The sequence below is a fragment of the Diabrotica undecimpunctata genome, chromosome 8, assembly GCF_040954645.1.
Source record: "Diabrotica undecimpunctata isolate CICGRU chromosome 8, icDiaUnde3, whole genome shotgun sequence".
NCBI lineage: Eukaryota > Metazoa > Arthropoda > Insecta > Coleoptera > Chrysomelidae > Diabrotica > Diabrotica undecimpunctata.
This window is the reverse complement of record NC_092810.1, coordinates 125,577,725-125,602,639: the sequence shown is the minus strand read 5'-3', so window position 1 is coordinate 125,602,639 and position 24,915 is coordinate 125,577,725. Positions and strand designations below refer to the sequence as shown.

Below are 24,915 nucleotides of genomic sequence, written 5' to 3'. Positions count from 1 at the left end.
TACAGAAAAAATTGTTTATTAAAAAGAAAAAAGGATTTTACAAACGAATATAGTCTTCCGAAGCGTCCAAGTTTGCCGTTTAATTAGTTAAGGAGGGTTGATATGGTTGAATATCATTCGTACTCCAAAGTGCTTCAGACGGAAGAAAATTAAATTGTGGAGACTGTTGTATTTGGACGGCCAGTTAAGGAGGAGGTATTAATAAAGAGGCCTGGCTCTGTTCTCTTGGAGGAAACAGGAGTCCATACAAATAGTTTTGCACATCTATTCGAAATTTCAACTTACTTCTGGGCGTAAGTTGTTTGACATAAGGAAGTAGGGAATTGAAAAACCCTATATCGTCATCATTAGGGTTCTGCGTCAGTTTATTTGCCCTTAAAGCTAGTTTTTCTTTTTCGATGTCAACTAGCGGCTTTCCAATTTCTATTTGTGGCGTTATTCGACGTTTATAGCCAGTTTGAGAAATAGTAGAATTTATTGAAGTAACATGACTTGAAGTTGATGTAGATGGAATCACACCTTGTGAATCAGAATTAGAGCTTATCACATTTGTTAATAACGTAGACGTAGATCCTTCATCATCACTATCCGATTCTTCTAAATGATTTGGTTCGTCCGAATGGCTGTACATAGAGTCTTGTGTTTCATCAATTAAATTCGTAGATGATTGATGAGGCGTAAACTGATCGCGCAGAAAATCTAATTTCTCAAAATAAGGCCACTGGCTAACTTCTTCATCTTCTGCTCCATATCCTGACCGACTCTGAATTTTCTTTAATTGTTTTCCATATTCTTGCCTTAAATTTTTCCAGCATTTTCGTGCTTCTGTTTCTGAAACAAAAAATAAAAGATATGACAACATTATTTTATAATATATAATAAGCTTTATTAAAATTAAAAAATTATGTATGTTTATTGTTACAGATATCTTGCGACAGGATGTAGCTTCAAAGCATTGGCATTTTGGTTCGCATGGAAGCCTCGACTGTTGCAAAAATTATTAACGAAGTATGTGCAGCTTTATGGGATATGTTTCAGCCCCTTCATATGAAACAACCTATAGGCCGACTTTTTAAGGATATCTGAAGAATATAATAGACTTTGGGATTTTCCAAACTGCATTTGGTCATTTAATGGAAAGCATGTTCGAATAAAATGTCCTTCTCATGCAGGTTCTATGTTTTTTAACTACAAACATTACTTCTCCATAGTTTTCTAAGGGGTAGTTGGTGATCACTATATATTTATTTCTATTGACATCGGTGGCTATGGAAAGCAGAGTGACGGAGGAACATTCCAGGCTTCAATACTTTCTAAATTATTAGAAAATAATAAATTAGGAATCCCAAATGAGAAAAAACTACCTAATTTTAATTATAAACTGCCTTATGTTTTAATTGCTGATGAAGCTTATCCCCTAAAAAACCTAATGAAGATCTATTCAAGAAAAATGTTAAATCCATCACGAGACAATTTTAATAAGCGATTATCTCGAGCTCGACAAACTGTAGAATGGTCATTTGGAATATTATTTGCAATAATGTTCCTAAGTTGTGTTATTGAAACAGGCGAAATAACTGCGGACATTATCATTAAAGCGATCTGCGTAATTCACAACATCATCATTGAGAAAGAATCGCATTTGCTGAATGTTTTAGAACTTCCGCAAATCCCAGAAGCATGTAATTTACATCGATCTAAAATCTAGAACATATAATCCTTCTACTAATAAAGCAAAATTAATTCGACAAAAATATATAGTTTTTTGCTGCCAATCCTTTAAATGTTTAACAGTAAGATTAAAAAAATTAAAATTATTATCGAGTAGGTAGAATTATTTTCATTTATTACAATTAGTTGCTCTCACTAACTCACCTGTAAATAATTGGGTAAATTTTAAGTTATTAGGTACATAAGTGCCATTTTTCTTAAAAAATGAAAAATGTTTATACTTTGTACCTATGCCTAATATTAAATATATGTACCTGTCACTTTAACTTTTTCCGCTATTTTCTTCCACTCCCTTATCAGAACATGCCTATTATGATGTTGTGGATGGCGTTTATTCCATAAAGCGGGAACGGTAAACACCAAATCTATCAGCTCATCCTTCATTTTTGTGTATAAAATTACCAAACAATAACAAAACATCCAAACTGTATTAAATGTATGTAAAACAAACTATTTTGTTCTGGCATCGACATCACTGTAAACCGCCATGATAGGTCGCGAGGGTGAACGGGTGAAACATTCTTGGTAAAAACAGAGAACTCGTAGTTCTCTGGTAACAATATGTGCGATCTTATAAGAAAATGAAGGCATGAAGGTTAGAAGGTTTGTTTTGACATCGATGATCGATGTAGCGACCGCGACCTCCACCGCGCACATCCATGTATCTTCCGTATGTTCGTACCCTTTAGTGGTTTCCTGTGCTTTTTATCATCATTCCCATGTACTTTTTTTCTTTACTACTTCCTCCCAGACTGGAACCGCATATATAACTGTAGAGTGTATTATTTATAAATACATCTTCCTTATGTATGAACTAGGAATGTTTACTTTAAAATGTAACCCTTGTCAATGTAGAACATTTTAAAAAGGATCAAAAATAAATGTCCAAAACAAAAATATCTGCATTAACCGAAAATATTATGATTTCTGATTTGCCTCCTGAAATTATTTTCGATTCATTTTTATTTGGTACTATCCAACAATTAAGTTTTATACAGAAAAGTAAAGAAGGGAAAGAAAATAAATAAGGACCAAGTTACTCTCAAAACCTCATAATAGGAATATTTTTTCAACGAAGCCGAAGTTTTGCGTTACCTATCGCCAATGCCTTTATGTCGAAAATTTCAAACGCCAATTTTCATACAGTTTTCATATGTATAATAACATACAGTCCAGTATATTATACGTCATTGGTCCAGACAATATAATGAAAGTAAAAGAAGAAGAAAAATTAACCTAAAACTGATTGCATGCTTGTTGCTTGTAGTAAACACAACATAATCTAAACTAAAATCTTCAAAATATACTATGCCTATTAAAAAAGGCAATACACTACTTTATAAGGGCAGCAACTACTTAAGACAAAGATTAATTCTCTCAGTTTTAAGTGGAAAACCTGTTCAAATATCTGAAATACGAATACAAGAAGATGAACCAGGTTTAAAAGAGTTTGAAGTTAGTTTAATAAGATTGTTAGATAAAGTTACAAATGGTACAGTAATTGAATTAAATGAAACAGGAACATCATTATATTTTCAACCTGGTCTGCTTTATGGAGGTGAAATAGAACATGACTGTTGTACAGAAAGAGCTATAGGTAAGTATTTTATTAATATTTGTTTGAAAAGGGCTTTTCCCGATACTTTCCAATAGACACAAATGTTTCATTTAATGTGATAACATCTTCATGGGGATAACATAATCGGTACTAGTGTAGTAAGACAGAACGATGTCTATGAAGATGAAATTTATATCAGTGAATTCTGCTTCACTTACTAATGATTGTGCAATGATTTTAAAGGTGTATGCTTCACAAGTATGGCAAATGCTTTCTTTTTGTTTGGTAGAGATACAATATGATCAAAATATTGTATCTCATTCATTCTAGGTACAATTTTTCGATACATTTCATATGTTGATAAGCTTCAAAAACAAATCTTGATGCATTGTCCTTCCTGTAATAACACTAAAGTTTCTTCATAATAAAGCCAGTTCATATCTGTAATATGATATTGTAGGGTGAAGACTTCATGTTGTTCAATCAATTTTTTATCAAACCTATTTTCTTTTTGTTTTTTACTTACCCTGATTATCAGGTTTTGGAGGACTTTTCATTTACTAAGATTACATTTCTAAAGTGAGAAGTAAGTCTTGCTTTAGTTACTCTATTAAAATCTTATCCTTAAAACATGCATACAATAAATAATTACTTACAAATTATTGCTGGTATTCTTTTGAATAAATAAATATATTATCACTGTAACATACTTAGATTGTAAACCATTTATATTTTAGGATACTACTTAGAAGCTTTGGTAATGTTTGGTATATTTTGTAAACAACCTTTAAAAGCCAAACTAAAAGGAGTTACAGCAAATAATATAGATCCATCAGTAGATCTCATAAAAACATCTGTGATTCAAACATTGAAAAGATTTGTATTAGATGATGATGATTTAGACCTGAAAATTTCCAAAAGGGGCTTGAGGCCACTGGGAGGAGGAGAAGTAACATTCAGATGCCCAGTTCGAAAACAGACAAGACCTGTTCAATTGTTGAAAAATGGAATGGTTAAAAGGATAAGGGGTACAGCCTATGCCTTAAGAGTTTCTCCTGCTATAGCTAACAGAATGGTAGATAAAGCAAAGGGTGTTCTTTTAAATTTCATTCCAGATATTTATATAAATACAGATCAATGTAGGGGAAAGCAATCTGGAAATAGTCCTGGATTTGGAATACACTTAGTGGCTGAAACAACTGAGGGAGTTCATTATTCAGCAGAGCAGGTATTATTACACAATTTCGCATATAACTTATTCTTTTTTATTAAACTTTTTTTTAGTTCTTATATTATTGTATTTTTATAGTACTCATTTGATTCATTAACTCTGAGTTAAGTTTGAGTTCTCTGTTTAGACTGTTCCACAACCAGTTTTTATTCATTTTTATGTATACATCTTTTATTCTGAGATTTTTGAATGGGATGACGAATATTTCACACATTACCAGTTGGATGCTGTAACGGCTTACTAGTTTAAAGGCATTAACATAGGATGTATTAATAGAATAATAGATTAAAATTATTATAAACAGTCCTAGTTTCTATAAATCATCCCTTATAAATCTTCTATTGGTGAAAATTGAATTATGAATGGAAGCTGTCATTCTTTGTAGAGACATACTATTCTTGACCCACATCATAGATGGAAATTTGGCATTTTCTGCGATCTAGTTCTTCACCAAGAAATCTGCAAAATTTTCAACTGTCTGGGTATGATTGCTTCAAAATCAATTGCCTCCAGGCCCAGTTTCTGAATCTTTCACCAGCTGTTTTATATAATGAAAGTTAAATTCACATAGACTAAGAATCATTTAATGATAACAACATAAAACTACCAACACATCTTTTAACACATAACTGGCGTATACCAAAGAAATGGCTTAACTCAGAATTCATAGCTATACCAAAGAAATCTAGTTTCCACAAATGCATGTGGTACAATATACCCTCTTATATCGAGCACCCGTATGTCTTGGCGTGTTAAGATTAATAAAATATAAAGAAATGTTAACAAGAACCCAAACAAAACACCTGTTAAATGTAATAAGTGCAAACCGGGCTACATTACGCTCCCCACTCACCTCCTAGTGAAAGAACTTAAGATTGACTGTTAACTGAATATTAACAGCCACTTCACACGGATTAGTTAAGTGATGAGAGGAAGCCGAGGTAAGAGAAAGAATGGCAACAAAAATGGAAGGCACAGAGATAAAAAGCGCAATGGACAAAGACACTAATTCCAGATGTGAAAGAGTGGTAGTAATGTAGGTTTAAAAGCACAAATTACTTTTTTACACAATTCCATACCGGATACTGCTCATTTAGGTCTTATACATATCGCATAAGGAAAACTGAAGACGATTTATGTATAGAATCTGAAGTGCGCAACGAAGCAGAGCAAAGTCATGCTGCAGTGGTATTATTTAATTTTTTCTGCTATATTTTTATTATAACAGTATTATAAGCAATCAAACATGCTATTATGTTTATACGCAAGTGAATACATAAACGATATGAAAACTACTTTGTACGATAATTATAATGGATTTTTCAAATGTAAGATATTTATGTCACAAACTTCGTAGTATCTTATTAGCCCTTTCGCTGTGGAACATGCAATACGCAGATAACGCCAAATTGTGTTGTCCGCATATACTGAGAAATAAACAAACGCCATAATTATGGCGCCTTTTGCAACAAAACTGTTAAAAGATAATACAAAAATGATGTATGCATACATATGTAAGATTTTAGATAGTTACATTCTCTTTTTAGGTTTCCAATGTAGTAGCAAATGATGAAGATCCTTCAATACCAGAAGACTTGGGAGTAGCTGCAGCTCAGAGGTTATTATATGAGATATATCTGGGTGGCGTAGTAGATTCTACATCTCAGTCATTGGCAATTTTATGCATGGCATTGGGAGATAAAGATGTCTCTAAACTAGTAACTGGTCCTTTATCAGAGTATTCAATATGGTTTTTGAGACATTTGAAAGACTTTTTTGGAGTTACCTTTAAATTAGAACCGTTTGAAGAAGAAGAATCTAGTAGTGGTCAGGGATCATCAAAAGTGTTACTTACTAGTATAGGAATTGGGTATACGAATATAAGCAAAAGAACTATGTAATATAATAATGTTTGTTTTTAAATGTCTTTTTATTTTTATTATTTATGACAGAAGTCCGATAAGTAGTTGAGAAATGAATACTTAAATAAAAATAAGCAAAGAAACAAATTGAAAGTCTATAAAGTGGTGGCAGCACCTAAATTAAGGAATAAGGTTAACTTAAGGAAGTGAAACTTAAAGACTTGCTTGATTTCGTTTTTATCAAAATCCATTTTTATCCATTTCATTGTTATTGTTCTTTCAGTAAATCTAGCAAGAAAATTCAACCCTTTGAAAAGAAAATGCTTAGGTTCTTATGTATCCTAATCTAGTATCCATTATTTTGGATATTACCTGTATAAATAAAATTCAACAAACTGATTAATTTTAAAATAAAACAATTTAAAATAGTTTACACATTTATTTATCATTGTATAATTCTATTACATAATATAAAAGTAGCCTGCATGTGATGTCAAAGTGGTTTTTGAACATCTGTCAGATACTGACATGTTCAAAGTAATACAGAAAAGTAAATTCTGATTTATAATACTACACCAACATCCAAATTTATCCAATAAAAAAAGGTTAAAAATATCATAGTACATACAAAAAACTGAAAGCCATATCCTTTACGATAACTTGAATGAGAGAGTACCAACAATAAAAAATAAGGACAAAAAGCCCATCACTAAGTATAGTTGGAAGACTGATGAGTTTAGTGAGTGAAGTCACCAAATTTTTTTTTCAAAAAATTATGTCCGCTATTCGTTAAAAATATTGACAGTGAGTAAGGTCCATGATACTACGACAAGATAAAGCCACTTCGAGAACAACTTTGGAACCGACACGCGCATGACGTTACCGCACGACAAAATTTTATGGAGAGTTATGGTACAGAATTAATAACAATCAGAATGCCCACTCTCAGATGCCGACTTTGAAGTTTGTCGGCACGCGATCGCGATATTTTAAGCGGAAACATAGACTCAAATTGAGAAATTTGTGACAAGCTACGACAGAACTGTAATTTTAGACAATAATTTAATCTATTCTTCAACTAAAAGTACGAAAAAATAGTGCATATTATGTCTATAGTTGCCGTAACTAAATTAAACCGGGATAATTTTTCTTTGCACACCAGATAAAATGTCACTGAACAGCACTGGTTCCGTCTGCGCGTACTTATTTTTCCAAGTAGAGTGGGCATTCTGATTGTTTATTATTCTGTGGTTATGGGAAAGCATTGAGTTTTAAACATTGTCGTGTTATTAAATAATTGAAATTGTCGTTCGTCTGTTACAATGTTTAGTTTATACTTTGGTGAATTATAATCATACCAGTAAAGTAATACAATATATGTAGTTTACTAAAAAACTCAGTTTTTTGTGGCAAAAATGTAAGAGCTATCTAGACATGTAGAAAAATACGGCACTTTAAATAAATCGCATCAAATAAAAAAGTGGTTTAAGTGGTAAAAAATAGTGTCCACACTGAATTGGCAAACAATCTTTTTTAGTTCATGACAGTTCATATGTAATGTTTCTGAAGGCTTCACCAAACCGCCTTCTAAGAGATGGTTTACCCATCAGAACGAAGGGTTACTATTTGTAGTATTGTCCAAACTCTATGTCGTAGCTTGAAAGCTATAAAACCAGCTAAATTTTCTAGTCCATCCCAATACAACTCTTCCATTTCAAAATCTGTTTGATGGTTATCATTTTGTTAAGTTACTGGAAGATTCAATTGACTAAAATATGGTTTGATTATCATCACCGAATCTTCTATGTCATTGTCATGACAATCTAAATTCAAAGAGATTTCTGCTTTTATGTTTTGAAGCGACATGTTTGTTGTTTCTGGTAGGTTACTTACATTGGCTGATAATGAAACAACGTCATCATTTCGGCCCACAATAATATTACGAAAACGGTATTTAAATTGTAAGGGAACCGGATGGTCATAGAAACCTCCAATCGCACGTATTACTGAGAAAAGTCCTAAGCAATCTTGATTTAAATTGTATGTTGTTATATACTTGATGTTGAAATCTTTTTTTAAATCCAGAAAGAGTAGTTGCTAAGATTTAATACTAACAATAATACCATGTTGAAAGGGTAGTAAAGACTTTGAAGTGGATGTACGAATATTTTTCACAAGATTTTCCATTTTATCTAGAATAATATTTTGCTCATTTAAAGATGTTTCATACGCTTTAATATGATGTCTTGTATCTTTTTGTTGAATTTTTTAATTGAATATATCAAACCAGTCATGTCAATTGATGTTATTCTCAAATTTTTCAAAAGACCCCAATCTAGTTAGTGACCTAGAAACAGTGTGTGAAAAAAGTTTTGTTGCCAACTTATCTTTTTGGCGTTGAGGTCCTTTCACTGTTAAAAATTCTTCGCTGATTTTGGTAACAATATTCAAATCAACGCTTCTTGTATACTTGAGCAAATCGACTATCGGTCTGACATTGATCAATTTTCCATTTAAAACATAACCAGAGTCCAAAAAATTGATTTCTAAACAATTTTATCATATGTGGTGCATCTGCGAATACATCAATTTTATTTCCAGATGTTGGATTTTCAAACCATTTTTTGTTTTCAAAAATATCTATCCTTTCCACAAACCTCGATTACTGCTACCCAAATCAGCATAAACCGGATAGTAAATGTTGTCCAAACTCTCGATTATTTCACATAATAATTCTTTTGTTATTGACTGATCATAATCATAGAAAATAGGCTGCTTCCATTTGCGGCAAATCCATCGGGCCACAACAACTTGCACATATTTACGAGGTCCCAGAATAATATCGCGTTTTTTGAATCTGTTTGAATTTTCAGCTTATCGAAAATAATTATACAGTTATCCTGTTTTCATCTTTTTTTGTTATTTTAAAGAGAATTATTATAAAAATTTAAACGGATGATTCAATGTTGTTATTGAATTTGATTAGGTTTGTAAGAGACTCTGGACCCTACTGCCACGCAGTAAGTTACCCTGACAAGAGCATACAGATAGTGGTGGTAACACTCTCACCAACGGTACCCTTAGGGAAGAGGGCGAAACCTCATTTATACAGTTTGACTGCTGTATACGAGGCTCTGCAGGAGCAGACCACCCATTTCCTGGCTACTTGTGGAAATTAAGTGTACACAAAACAACAACAAAAAAAAACAGAAAAGAGGAAATCCGAGAACCCGTAGACCCTGACGGTAAATAAGGAGAGTGAAGCCAGGTCTAAGCACAATTGTCTGAGGGAATTCGCAAAATCGGACTCTAGATAAAAAGACTTTCGGGGACTCAGAGGAAGAAGCTGACGAATGGGAGGAAAATGGCAGAAAATACTTGAAAGGATAAAAATCCTCACAAGAAGACTAAGACTGCTGAGAAAAAAATATGCTTAAGACATAGAAGGAAAGCAGGAGCATTGGAGATAGAAGACCTCACTGTGTCACATTAAACCCGGACAGGGTGCACTAGCTGGTGATTGAAGCCTTAATTACCTATGTACCGACGATGTAGTGAACTAACACACTTCAAACAGCTGCAAAAGCCAAACTCAACTAGGTGCAGACTTTCGCGTATTGAGATAACTGGTGCCATAGGCTGCCTTACTTGCATTTGATAATACAAGGAGAGACAAGATCGGGAGCCTACGGAATAAAATAATCACTGAAATTTCGCTGTGAAGAGACAGGGCAAATGAGTATCACAAGGACTGTGACGAAGGACATCTTTGATGTGGAATCGGATCACAATAATCCAAGAATGAGCGAAAGCTTTGCTTGGGGAGGAATTGCACCGAAAAACAGGAATGTTGACCGGGCATGCAAAGAGAATTTCTGAATAAAATGGGCATTTAAAATGGAGTCCTTAAATTCAGACTCTGCGATAAGGAACCAGAAAATGTGGAACAAGTCTTATGCAATTGCGAGGCGCTGCACCGCAAAAGACAAAAACTATACTTGCCAGGCACACTGGGTGTGCCTGGCAAGCTGTGGCACACCCAGGGGGTTTGGGGGTTAAGCCCCCCTCCCCACAACAGGGCATATAAAGTAAAAAATTTATAAAGAATAGTAAGAAAATGTAACTAGTCTTTCACACACAATACACAAAATTCAAAACGCTAATTGAATAATTAAATTAGCACTTTAAATATGTAGAACACAATAACTATTATATAAATACACAATAATTAATAATATTTTTCATTATACTTAGATATATATACCTAATATTAGGCTTATGAAAAAAGTAGACACGAGTCTGTTGCGAGTAGCATGCGCCTACAGGACTGTATCTGCGGCGGCCTTGTGGACTATCACAGGTTGTGTTCCTCTGCATGTGTTAGCAATAGAAAAGAAACATCTCTATGAGAGAAGAGAGCATTTGACAACAGCTATAATAAAAAAGAAGAAAGGGAAAGATCAATGGAAAGATGGCAAGAAGAGTGGAACAACAAGGAAGATGTTGCCCAGTGGACCAAGATGCTGATCCCGAGCCTAAGAGACTGGGTAGATTGTTTTAGGGCGTATCTTCATAGGTTCAGAAATACAGATACAGATAAATGCTTATACTGCGAATATTCCAACATTGTTACGCACACAATGATGGAGTGTAATAGATGTACAGTGGAGAGAAACAGAATGTATAAAGAAATTGGTATGACCCTGTAACTGTAAGAGAGATGATCGTGAAGATGATGGGAAGTACGGAGGGATAGAATAGAGAAACACCAACCAGGCCAATGACAGAGATAAGATCTAATTACTATTATAATGGGAATAAGCCCATCGCAATTGAAGGTTAAAATAAGTTTATTGACGTTTGAATCTTTGATCTTTGATTTTGCAATGATAACTTGTTTATACTCCAACAATTAATAGAAAAAAGAACAGCGGTTGGTACTGAAGTACATCTGGCCTTCATCGTCCAAGAAAAGGCGTATGATACGATTCCAAGACTTAAATTGTGGCAAGCATTACAACTCGACATTAGTCCATACCTTTTAGGAATAATCACAGAAGTATACAGGGATAACACTACTTACCTAAAAATCGGAAATAGACTATCAGAGCCAATAAAAGTAAGTAAAGGACTAAAACAAGGATGCAGTGTGTCACCCTTACTTTTTAATTTATTTAACTTTTAATAGTTTGAGGACGTGGAAATCAAACAAGGAAAAATTTAAATATTTAGGTGCACTCATTGCTAAGAACGGCTTGGGATAAACCGAAATTAAACACCGAATTAAGCAGGGACGTAAAATTGTAGGATGTCTGAACTGCTTATGGTAGTATCGCAACATTTCCAAAAGGAACAAAAAAGAATAGGGCAAACCATGGTTGCCCTATTCATGAATCAGTTCTCTGTTATGGTTATGAAGTATGGACAATTAATGCACACCTGAAGAGAAGATTGTTGGCAGTTGAAATAGATTATTTGAGAAGAAGTGCTAGAACATCAAGGCAGGAAATAAAGACCAACGAATCTATAAGAAATAACATGAATGTTACAGTAACAGTCATTGACAGAATAGAAAGAACAGGTTCAAAATGGTTTGGACACCTATTGAGAATGCCTGACGAACGTTGGCCCCAAAAACTTCACAAACGGAAGCCCTCTGGAAGAAGAAAAAGAGGTAGACCTCGACGCTCATGGAATGAAGGAATTAGAAGAGCCATGGAATCGAGAGGTTTGGAGGAGAAGCATGCCTTGGACCGGGAGAATTGGCGGAGAAGAACGGGAATACAGCGATAGCCGTCTCCAAAATGTATTGTATTTACAAGTTGGATTAATGTCAAACGTCAATAAATTTATTTTAACCTTCAATTGTGGCTTATTCCCATTAAAATAGTAATTACTTTAAAATGCCACAATAAAATGGCTTCAGAACTATAGATAAGATCTAGATAAGAGAAGGGAGTGTTTCAAAAATGTCGTCAGCTTTACAGCGGCCACCCCACTTTCGGAGTACGGTACGTGCGACAGTCAACTGCGCACAAGTAAGAGATAGTGGTTTTAGTTGGTAGGCAGGATAATATATACCTGAATCTTTGGCCCTTGAATCTTTTAACCTAAAACCCAAATTTTAGGGACTCAAAATGGAGGTGGCATAAAAAAATTTCAAACCCCCCCCCTCAGACAAATTCTGGGTGCGCCACTGCGGGCAACCAAAAGGAGACCCTGGTATTTTTAGGATACACCAAGCAAAAGATCTGTATCAACTTAAACAGAGTACAAAAAGTAAGTGGATGTAGAAAACAACAATGGCCAGCAAATACAATAAGCTTCAATGATAACGGAGATATTTTGGATCAGAAGTGCCTAGGGAAAAAACTGTTTAAAACAAATTTCACACTTCTTAAGCGTTTCTCAAGTGTGCGTTCTCAAATGTGTCTTTAAAAAACTTATTGTAATATATAATAGCTTTAAACAAATTTCACACTTCTGTGGTTTTGAAGTGCAAAAATTTCAAAATGTAATCAAACGTGTCACGTTTCATAATATTTTGAATAAGTTTATTCCCATATGTAATATTGTTAGACCAGTACGAACGCATATTTGGTAAAGGGCATATACCCCTTATGAAGAACTGCTTGAGCTCACTACCATCTATATTACTCCATTTATGAATCATAGATCTTGAACGAATTGTGTGGGTCCTGATATATTCTGAAGCATAAAAATTAGTTTACTGTATACACTGTATGGGTTTTGATAAGTCCACGTCATTACATTTTAGACTACTCTCTCTAGAATACTGAAAAATATTACTGACCTCACTTGCAAAAAACCTGTAGCCGGATTTAATTAAGCATCAGATCTAAGTGACCTTTTAATAACATGACATATTTGCGAAACGCGTTTGTTTGTTTATGACATTGAAAATATCGTTGTAACGAGGACGCACGCTGACCTAGTGAAATTTACAATGTAATCAAAAGCTTATTAAATAACGTGTATAAATTAAACAAATAAAAAAACAATATTATATCAACAAACGCACGTGAGTTAAATAGCTGAAAATCACGGAATTAGGATTATTATTTAGAATGAAGAATCAAGTGAACGGTGGAAGTTAGTGTGGTCATCCGTCAACTGGGTACTCTCTATTATTGTACTTAGAGAACTAATAAAGGAATTATGAGTAACTAGTGATTTCGAGTAATTAACCACCAGCAGGGGGTAACTACCCCTAGAGTTCCACTATATGGAACTCTTGATAGAATTTATCCCATAAACGTTATAAGAGTATATACAACATTATTATATGGCGATCCTACATTATTACAAACCCATATATATTATATATGGAACTCTTGATAGAATTTATCCCATAAACGTTATAAGAGTATATACAACATTATTATATGGCGATCCTACATTATTACAAACCCATTCATCAATATGATCAACACTCAAATGTGCATATTTTAAATAACTTTTATCAGCAAACTGTTTTAAACAAGTTTCACACACTTTTTTTCCCACTGTGTATTCTCAAATGTGCTCTTAAATTACTTTTATCAGCAAACTGCTTTAAACAAATATCACACTTGTGAGGTTTTTCTCCAGTGTGAGTTCTCAAATGTCTTTTTAAACTAAATGCTACTGGAAACTGTTTCAAACAAATTTCGCATGTGTGACATTTTTCTCCAGAGTGCGTTCTCAAATGTTTTTTTAAATTTCTTTCATCAGCAAACTGCTTTAAACAAATTTCACACTTGTAAGGTTTTTCTCCAGTGTGAGTTCTCAAATGTCTTTTTAAATCAAATGCTGCAGCAAACTGCTTAAAACAAATTTCACACTTGTAAGGGTTTCCCAAACCATGTACTACTAAATGAATTTTCAACTGACTTGTTGTAGTAAACTGCTTTAAACAAATTTCACACTTGTGAGGTTTTTCCCCACTGTGTATTCTCAAATGTGTTCTTAAATTACTTTTATCAGCAAACTGCTTTAAACAAATATCACACTTATGAGGTTTTTCTCCAGTGTGAGTTCTCAAATGTATTTTTAAACTAACTTCTGCACCAAACAGCTTAAAACAAATTTTACACTTATAAGGGTTTTCTAAACCGTGTATTACCGAATGAGTTTTTAACTGACTTGTTGTAGTAAACTGCTTTAAACAAATTGCGCACTTGTGAGGTTTTTCTCCACTGTGCACTCTCAAATGTGTTTTTAAATAACTATTATCAATAAATTGCTTTAAACAGATTTCACACTTATAAGGTTTTTCCCCCCTGTGTGTTCTTAAATTACTTTTATCAACAAACTGCTATAAAGAAATATCACACTTGTGAGTTTTTTCGCCAGTGTGAATTCTCAAATGTCTTTTTAAACTAAATGCTGCACGAAACTGCTTAAAACAAATTTCACATTTGTGACGTTTTTCTCCAGTGTGTGTTCTCAAATGTTTTTTTAAATTTCTGTCATCAGCAAACTCCTTTAAACAAATTTCACACTTGTAAGGTTTTTCTCCACTATGCATTCTCAAATGTGTTTCTAAATTTATTTTATTAGCAACCTGCTTTAAACAAATTTCACACTTGTAAGGTTTTTCTCCAGTGTGAGTTCTTAAATGTCTTTTTAAATCAAATGCTGCAGCAAACTGCTTAAAACAAATTTCGCACTGGTAAGGTTTTTCTAAACTGTGTATTGCCGAGTGAGTTTTTAAACGACTTGTTGAAGTAAACTGCTTTAAACAAATTTCACACTTGTAAGGTTTTTCTCCGGTATGCGTTCTCAAATGTATTTTTAAATAACTTACTGTAGTAAACTGCTTTAAACAGATTTCACACTTGTACAGTTTTTCCCCACTGTGTATTCTCAAATGTGTTCTTAAATTACTTTTATGAACAAACTGCTTTGAACAAATATCACACTTGTGAGGTTTTTCTCCAGTATGAGTTCTCAAATGTATTTTTAAACTAAATGGTGTACCAAACTGCTTAAAACAAATTTCACACTGGTAAGGTTTTTCTAAACTGTGTATTACCGAATGTGTTTTTAACTGGCTTCTTGTAGTAAACTGCTTTGAACAAATTGCACACTTGTGAAGTTTTTCTCCAGTGTGCGTTCTCAAATGCATTTGTACATAACTTAATGTAGTAAACTGCTTTAAACAAATTTTGCACTTGTGAGGTTTTTCTCCAGTGTGAGTTCTCAAATGTCGTTTTAAATTAAATGCTGCAGCAAACTGCTTAAAACAAATTTCGCACTGGTAAGGTTTTTCTAAACCGTGTATTGCCGAGTGAGTTTTTAAACGACTTGTTGAAGTAAACTGCTTTAAACAAATTTCACACTTGTAAGGTTTTTCTCCTGTATGCGTTCTCAAATGTATTTTTAAATAACTTACTGTAGTAAACTGTTTAAAACAGATTTCACACTTGTACAGTTTTTCCCCACTGTGTATTCTCAAATGTGTTCTTAAATTACTTTTATGAACAAACTGCTTTGAACAAATATCACACTTGTGAGGTTTTTCTCCAGTATGAGTTCTCAAATGTATTTTTAAACTAAATGGTGTACCAAACTGCTTAAAACAAATTTCACACTGGTAAGGTTTTTCTAAACTGTGTATTACCGAATGTGTTTTTAACTGGCTTCTTGTAGTAAACTGCTTTGAACAAATTGCACACTTGTGAAGTTTTTCTCTAGTGTGCGTTCTCAAATGTATTTGTACATAACTTAATGTAGTAAACTGCTTTAAACAAATTTTGCACTTGTGAGGTTTTTCTCCAGTGTGAGTTCTCAAATGTCGTTTTAAATTAAATGCTACGTGAAACTCCTTAAAACAAATTTCACACTTGTAAGGTCTTTGTCCAGTCGCAACTTTCATATTTTTATATAATATTTTTCCTTCGGCGTGTTGATCTGTATATTTTCCTTTCTGAGATGAATGTACGATTTCCAGGATTTTCGTTTTATTCTCCTCGTGGGAAGAACCTAAAATACAAACCAACCATAAACATTTTACTGGAACGGACACATTATTGCAGAAACAAAGGAATACAATAAATAAAGTAAAATAATAGCCCAAGTTAACCTTGATCAGGCCAGAGCCGCTTTTAGAAGGATGTCCAAGGTATTATCGTCAGTTTAAAAGTAAAATTAAGGAAATTTTAATAAAAAATGTATTTTATTGTAGTGAGGAATATCTGAAATTTCAATTTTAAACTATTTTAACTGATAAGGTAAGTGATATGTTTTTATGTAATTAGAATTTAAGATTTTTTAATAGAACTATTGTTCTGCTTTTATTTTGACGTGTGTTGGGCTACTGGCAAAATTATTACATTAATAAATGAATTTGACTTATGTAACAGAGACTTAAAATTAGCATTGCGGATCCGCCTACTTCGCTGATACGTGTTTTCGGTCTTACTTTATGGTGTCGAGTCTTGGACTGTGCTTGGTTCTATACAAGAGTTTTAAAGTTTTTTGGGTGGAGAAGATTCGAAACTCCACAATACTAGAACGTCTCAGCAAGACTACTGAGATTATAAAAAGAATCAAGAAGAGAAAGCTGGAGTTCTTCGGACATGTAATGAGAGGTTTCAAGATTGCTACAAAATATTATGCAAGGGAAAACTGGTCCAGGACAAAGAAAGACTTCATGGTTGAAGAACCTGCGAGATTGGTATGGTATTGATACAAGCATGCTATTTAGGGTGGCAGTGAATAAAATTAAGATAACTATGATGGTAACCGATATTCTGAAAAGGCATGGTACATGAATAAAAAGAAGTTGATCTTTCTAAGTTCATTCCTCCATTCGATGTTTTTCTTACAGCTTAATGCCAGTTGGCAACCTCGATGTCTACTACTTTTTTTTCTTACGTTAAAAAGCTATCAGGCCATCAATTAGAGATACCACCTTCAAACTTTTTGACAATTATTGTAATGAAGAAATTGTGATTTAATTCAATTGCTCAGTTTTATATGAAACCATGCTATAGTCTTATGTTTTGTAAACATTTTGTTTTTTTTTTAATTTCGCAAATATCTTTAAAGACAAAGAAAATGTACGGTTTTATTTTTTAACATGTTTTTTAACTGAAACAATACTAAATTAACAATAAAAAATAAAAACAATTAACAAAACTTCAAAAACAGAAAGCAACAACGTAAACTTATATCGCGTGTTTCCCCCTCTACTTTTAATAACAGCTTCACCTCGCCTACGCTTGTTGGATATGAAGCGGGCTATTTGATTTTGATCTATGAAGTTTCAGATATCAATAACCATAGTTTCTACATCTTATAGGAAAACAGGAAGTGGCCGATGAAGTCTTAAATGAATAACTCTTAAGGGTCGATCAGAACTATTATTATAAGTACAGGGCGAAACACGCGATATTAGTTTACGTTAATTTAGTATTGTTTCAGTTAAAACGCGTGTTAAAGAATAAAACCGTTTATTTTCTTTGTTTTTAAAGATATCAAGGAAACTAAAAAACAAAATGTTCATCACAAAACACGAGACTACAACAAGGTGTTGATGTACACCCACCCTTGTACCTTGTCCTCCCTACAGAGTGTCCCAAACTTAACATAAGAAAAACATTTGTTGCTTCCACTCGGTATAAGCTCAAAAGAGAGTTTGAATAAACTTTTGTTCAATAGTGTAAATACCAAAGAAACAGTTTAAAATAAAAAAAAAAATAGCGGGATCCGTTAATCCTTTCTCGTGAAAATAAAATATCAAAATGAGCATTTTTCAGTGTATATATCTATAGAGAATCCCTATATTTTTGTATATTTTCCTCTCGTTGGGATGCTACATCGATCGTTGTCGAGTTTGGTTCCTTAATTTTAAGACACTCATACATTCCTTATAAATCCAGTTCTACTTTTTAGTCTTGTTTCTTTTTTCGACGGTGCGTGGTTTCTATACTATAAATGTTCAATTATTTCTCACATTGTATCGAAATTATTTTGATTGTCTATGAGTCTCAAACAGGTCTGCAGTGTTGCTGAGTATTTAAGTCTGCTTCAAGGCCCCGTACTTCTAACATCGATAATGCTACTGCCACATCTTGCATTAATTAGGATATTATGATCAATATAATCTATTGTTACCTCGCCATTAGAAACCTAGGCTTAATTGTGAATATTTTTATGATTGAACAACGTTGATCTAATAAGATTATTTGATGTTACAAAGTCGAATAGTCTCGATTCCATTATCATTGCAATGTTAAAATATTTTTCATCTAAGAAGACGGCTTTGCAATTAAATGCTGGTAATAATGAATGTGTTGCTTGTGTGAGTCCATTTCAAATAGGTGAAAGAAATAAAATAAGACAAGGAATAAAATAAGACAATAAGACATAAAATAAGATAAGACAAGATAAGACCTACTCACTTGATTGTGACTAACTCTTATTGTATTTCTTTTACCTAAATGCTGGTAACTTTATTACTAGCGGACCAGATAAGCGGCGATATATTTTACACTACCTTTATGAATAACATTTTACTGCTCTGTTGTTTCAATAAGTACTGCTCAATAAGTTATCGTTTATTGGTTTTAATATTTTATTGCAATAGTACGAGTACGGAATATTTATTGAAACAGTGAATTTATTAAATGTTAATTTTTTTTTAATTTGTTCTGACGTATCGTATAATGTAGGTTTACCCAATAATCAAAGTTATACCTTTACAAGAACATATTATTTGAAAAATAAGAAGTACCATGTGTCATAATAATTGTAATCTCCTTTATACACACTTTAAAAATTTGTTTAGTAATGTATTTCTTAAATCCACACAATCATTGAAAAATGATTCATGCTGTTTAAAAATATATTTCTGTTAACGACACTGTCATCGACAAAGTAGATCAAATTCAAACGTCATCATATTTCTCTTATGTTTATCATTAAAAAGTAATTAATGGTCGTGGGTTGTATTAGTGTTATTTAATAATTTAACAAAATACATAATCAGCAAAAATCTTATTTAAAACATGCGAACGGTTTTTGCAATCACAATCAATGCAGTGTTTATGCTTGTTTAGCATTGGCTGTTAAATAATTTGTGTTCGATTGTTTCGTCTGTTGTACAACCCTGGTCCTTTTTAGGGTGTAGTAGTTGTATATAAGCACCTATTTTTTATAGTAGTGTAGTGAAGCGGTATTTAAAGCAAAATGAGTAATTTGGAAGAAAATAAAATACAGTCGAAATGTAGAGTGTTATCTCCAGAAGAACAGCGTTTAGTTCTAAAAGTCGAAAGTTATTTCAATTTGGAAAAAAAATTATATGGGTCCATTGCTATCTGTTATGGCAGTTCAGAAACGCACATGCGATGCTTGCGGTATCTCAGAGAGGACATTCCGAAGAATTAATAACATGAGTGAGGATGAAATAATATAAAGTAAGCAAGAGAAATCGTTGATATCCAAAAACTTTAGATTTGCACCAGTCAATTAAACTTGGAATTAAAAATATTATATATAATATGTATAAAAATCAAAGATCCTGTAAAAGTTAGTGCTGTGTTACAAAAAATAAAAGACAAGGAATTGTGTGATATTAGTTTAACAAGTTTGTGGAGAGTGCTGAAACATTTAGGTTTATAATAATAATAGTCTCCCGTTTTATACCGCTTCGCGGCTTTGGGAGTATAGCAGGGTAGTCTGCTATATCTAAGGTCTACGGTATACAAGGAAGGTAACATGGCCAGTGCTACGCTTCAACCGCCTATTATTACCCCTGGTTTTATCCAAGGTACTCATTTTATTCAGGCTGAGTCGACCTGGGGCCTATAGACATTTTTAAAAATGTCTATAGACATTTAGGTTTTCGATATAAAAAGACAAATAATAGACAAGTATTGTGAGAACTCTCTAATGTTGTTTCAAAACGGTGGCATTTTTAAGAAAATACATGAACAACGTCTGATAGTACAAGGCAAGTTGTATTTTTAGATGAAACTTGGATTTTCGCTAAAGGAAATATGTCAAAATCATCCTGGCAAGATGGCACCACGAAATGTTATTCTTCTAGTCGTTCCGGTAATGTTAAACGCTACATTATACTTCATGCTGGAAATGATGATGGTTTTATTCCTGACGCTAGTTTAATTTTTTTTTTGTCCACAATAATGCAGGTGATTACCATGGAAATATGGATGCAAATATTTTTGAAGAATGGTTTGAAGAAAATTTGTTAAAAAAATTGGAGCAACCATCCATAATAGTGTTGGATAATGCATCCTACCACTCAAGAGTAGAAGAAAGATTTCCTTCAAGCAGCTGGACAAAAGAAGAAACAAAGTTGTGGTTGACAGAAAAGAAAATTTATCACAGTGACATATTTTTAAAGTTGATTTACTTCAAAGGTGTGGAGAGCACAAAATTCAAAAGAAATTTGTTACTAACCAAATGGCTCTTAAATATGGCCATGAAGTTCTTCGACTTACTACCATTGCCACTATAATGCAATTGAGTTAGTTTGGGGTATAGCCAAAAATTTTTATGACAAACATGCATCCAAAACAGATGACGCTAGCGTTCTTAGTTTATGGAAAGAATCGCTGTAACAAATAAAGGCAGAACAATGGCAAAATTGTCTTAGACATACGGAAGACATAATTGTGCAGTCTTTTCAAACCAAGCAAGTTATAGATCAGGTCCAGCTTCTAATTATTCAGACAGACAATTCAGATAGTGACGACTCTGATAGTGAAATATCATATAGTGAATAGGATAAATCGTTTGCTAAAAAGAAGTAACAAAAAAGTGTTTCGGGAATTCAATTCGGACTTTGTGGTGTGTTTTAGTGAAATGATAAAGTACCTTCTGTCTAATTACTGGACTGCATACTCTCAATAGCTTTGCTATTAATTACTGGACTACACGTGTTTAAACATTTTGTTTTAATGAAAACTCGGAAGTGATTTAGTGCCAATTTGTTTCAAGGTTATATTTAATACAGTGGTTGCAGAAAGTAAAGTCTTGGATTTATTTTATTCAAATTTGGACATGCCAGCAACTTGGCAAGTATTTTCCAATTTAACTGCATGTAAAACCATTTGTATAATTTTCACTCTAAGTAAAATAGAGACCTTAATGAACATTTGATGTCGACAAATAATTTCGAGTATTTGGAATATTTCATCCCACTTCTTTTAACACGCCCTGTATATACATATTATATTCATTTTATTTGCCTCTGATACAGTAAAATCCAATATTATTACTGAACATAAAATACAGGAAATTAAATATTCTTACTTTTCAAGCGATCGGAATTAAATATTATCGCCCCACTGATCATATCTTAATTACATATCGGTCGTCATAGGATAACAGGATTATAGCGTAAGCTGTGTTTACCGATATAAGGTGAGGAGACTTTTTCTCTTCCTACCTTAGCATTAAAATCTCCCATAAGTATCTCGTTTAGGTAAAGCTATAAGTAATGTTTTCAATTGATCATAAAAGGCATATTTAGTTAAATCATCCTTTTCTATAGTTGTTGCATCAACTGATAACTTTAAAATGTTCCATAGTCTCCTTCTAAACCGCATGTAACAAATTCTTTCATTTACTAATTAATATCCATGACACAACATAGCATATTATTTCATATAACAAAAACTGTTTCAAATTCATGATTGTTGGAGCTATCACTATAGAAAATACTGAAGGTTTGCCTACTTTTCAGTTTCCTGTACCACTCCACCTGATTTCGTGGACTGTTATGATATTCATTTCAATTTTTTCTAGTTCTATTGTTTTTTTGTCGCTGTTGCAGATCTGTGCCAGCTTAACACATTCGGAGTTCCAATACTCAGGTCCTAATTTCTTTGCTGTGGTCATTGTCATGTATCCTTTCCATTCCGAGACATCTTGTTAGTTGTCATAATTAGTTCCTGCCTTCCATTGGGATTAGTTCCCTAATCTCCAGTAGGAATGCTCAGGTTTAACAGATTAACCTGTGTAATCAAGATCACACTTCTTGGAGGTAAGAGTAGGAACTTGGTAGGAGAGGCTAGAGGAAGAAAAGGCAAAAATGTTATGTTAGCCAAAAAAACGAAAAAATTCAAATAGTGATTTCAGAATTTGAAGAAGTAGAACAGTTTAAATATCTGGGAGTGACAATAAGCAAAACGGAAGAAAGAATGTTAAAAAAGAAAAAATATTGGCAGTGAATAAAACTTATTTTGCAAGTAAAAGTTTACTTAAAAGCAAAATACTGACAAAGAAAACTTAGTACAAAATTATTATATGCAGCAGAAACAATGACAATGATTTAAAAAGATGAAGAATTCTGAATAGTGAGAAAGATCATAAGACCATATTGGGATCAATCAAAATGAATATTGAAGCAGAACAAATGTGGATATTAAGAAAGTACCAAAAGAAGATATTGTAACCAAAATAAAGTAATGTAGAACTAGATGGTTAAGTGATACTGGTGAGCTGGAGATGAAGCAGTGATATATGTGATGATAGAATAGAATCCAGGATGAAAAAAAAATGAGAAGACCAAGATCAAAGAGCCGCAACAAACTGAAGAAGATTTACAAAACACAGGAGTAAAAGAATGGCCAACACTACCTATGCAAAAATGATAACATCAAATTATGCAGCAAGGGGTGTCTAAAGACCATATAATTTGTTCTTTGTTTAACATACCAAATATGGTATATGTCTAGGTATCAGGCAACCTTAAATATTAGCTAAAATTTGAAATATTTTTATTTAAAATCTACTACAAATACTTCCTCTCTATACTGTACGTATATGTACTCTCTTCCTCTCCTCTAACCTAATGAACTTCCTCAAAATATAAATAATTTTTTATCATGTTATTGTAAAAATTAATTACTTACTTTCTTCATTTGTTGTTTGCTTTTCTTCAAATAGTGTAAATTTATACTCATCTTGTTCTACTTCGGTGTTTATGGGGAATTCATTTAAAGGTTTATCTAAACCGAAATAATCAGATGCGTGGTATGCACTTTCTCTCATAGGTTCTTCTTTAATTTCAATTTTAAAGGCATCCAAGGGACCGTCACATGTCTCTGTTTCTATTTTACAAGTCTCACTAACTTCTTGTTTTATTTCCATATTATTAAATTTGATTTTGATACTAAAGTATGTGGATGTCTATGGAGATGAAATTTATATCAATGAATTCTGCTTCACTTACTGATGATTATACAATGAATACAATGATTTTTGTTCTCTGGAAAACGTTCTTTTTTATGTAATTTCCATTTAAATTATGTCTTTATTTTTAAAAGCCACCGCCACTATCAGCCATTATTTACAATCTTTACAATAAATTTATTGGTTGTTGGTTTTGGATTTAGAGACAGTTTGAGTTGAATATAGCCGCAAACGCAAATGTCAACCATGAAATAAAATATTGCGGTTTGGCAGTGTTGGGAGTTGGGGTGTTTTTATAATGCATGTTGTATGCTCATCGAGCAAAAAGACAAAAGAGGGAATCTAATGGTTATGAAAAGGCGACCAAAAAAGTGGCTTCTGATGGCGGACATATCCGGAAATGCGAATGCGCCAAATTTAAATTTTCCGACACTTATTAACAGTAGCTATAAAATAGTTTTCAGAATGTGTCTTAGACGAGAAAATTTTAATTAAATATTAACGATAACAGTCTAAAATGTGAAACAATTGTTAAAAAACTTCAATATAAATAAGATTTCATGTGACAGTTGGGACAAATAATAACATAACCCAACTAAATTTGATTTCTTAAACAAGGAAAGACTCTCTTTCCTTGTTTAATTTGGCCTCTCACGATGGCACTTCCTGTCTAACAATATTTTTGCCCCCACTACCTTTACATTCCCTCTTTTGTCTTTTTGCTCGATGTGTATGCTTCAAATATAAAGAGAGAAAGCTTTTAAAAAGTTCATTCTGATTATACTATTTTATGAATTCATCAATTTTTAATTTATATGAAACAATCACGAGTAAATAGAAAATGATATAACAACCTTAAAAATAAAAAACTGGAGAAAAAAAACACGAAACAGATCAGAATGGAGAAGAATCCTGGAACAGGCCAAGCAAGACCCAAACAGGGTTGTCGAGCCAGTGATGATGATGATGAATCACGAGTAAATATTTGTCTTTTTCGAGATTAATTGCAAACATCTGGCAACTGCAAATCTGACGATTGCCAAATCTATCCCCTAATCTAGCAAATGACAATTGCCAAAAAAAATTTCTAATAATTAACTGCAATAAATCGCCAAAGAAACAAATATTTATTTACTATTTACCATGAAACAACAAGAAATGCAGGAATGACAACTGACTGTTATGGTCAAGAAGGGTAATTCTAACCAGTGTTGCCATAGTTATACAAAATATGTTTTGAAGGAAACGAACACACTTAAAACTAGAATAATTGGACGTAGTTATGAAAAAACCTACCAAACCACAGATGTTTTGTTTTGAGAAAATCGATAATAATGGTGTAAAAGATTTTTTGTTTTTATAAC

General features: G+C 32.9%; 2 protein-coding genes across 4 annotated transcripts; one reads left to right on the top strand and one right to left on the bottom strand.

The window, feature by feature from the left end:
- LOC140447968 (uncharacterized) lies at positions 1 to 23,748 on the bottom strand. 3 transcript variants are annotated; one of them, XM_072540941.1, is made up of 2 exons: positions 23,272 to 23,726; positions 1 to 831 (listed from the first exon to the last, which is right to left on the bottom strand). In XM_072540941.1, the coding sequence occupies exons 1-2, from the start codon at positions 23,507 to 23,509 to the stop codon at positions 185 to 187; spliced, it is 885 nt and encodes a 294-aa protein (XP_072397042.1). In that variant the 5' UTR covers positions 23,510 to 23,726; the 3' UTR covers positions 1 to 184. The 3 variants fall into 3 exon arrangements, with proteins under 3 accessions (XP_072397042.1, XP_072397043.1, XP_072397041.1); XM_072540942.1 differs by lacking the exon at positions 23,272 to 23,726 and adding an exon at positions 1,986 to 2,294; XM_072540940.1 differs by lacking the exon at positions 1 to 831 and adding an exon at positions 14,550 to 16,369 and having other exon boundaries at positions 23,272 to 23,748.
- Positions 2,953 to 6,443, top strand: Rtc1 (RNA terminal phosphate cyclase 1). Its single transcript, XM_072540944.1, has 3 exons — positions 2,953 to 3,328; positions 4,027 to 4,517; positions 6,068 to 6,443. The coding sequence occupies exons 1-3, from the start codon at positions 3,040 to 3,042 to the stop codon at positions 6,419 to 6,421; spliced, it is 1,134 nt and encodes a 377-aa protein (XP_072397045.1). The 5' UTR covers positions 2,953 to 3,039; the 3' UTR covers positions 6,422 to 6,443.
- Positions 23,749 to 24,915: the final 1,167 nt, after the last annotated feature.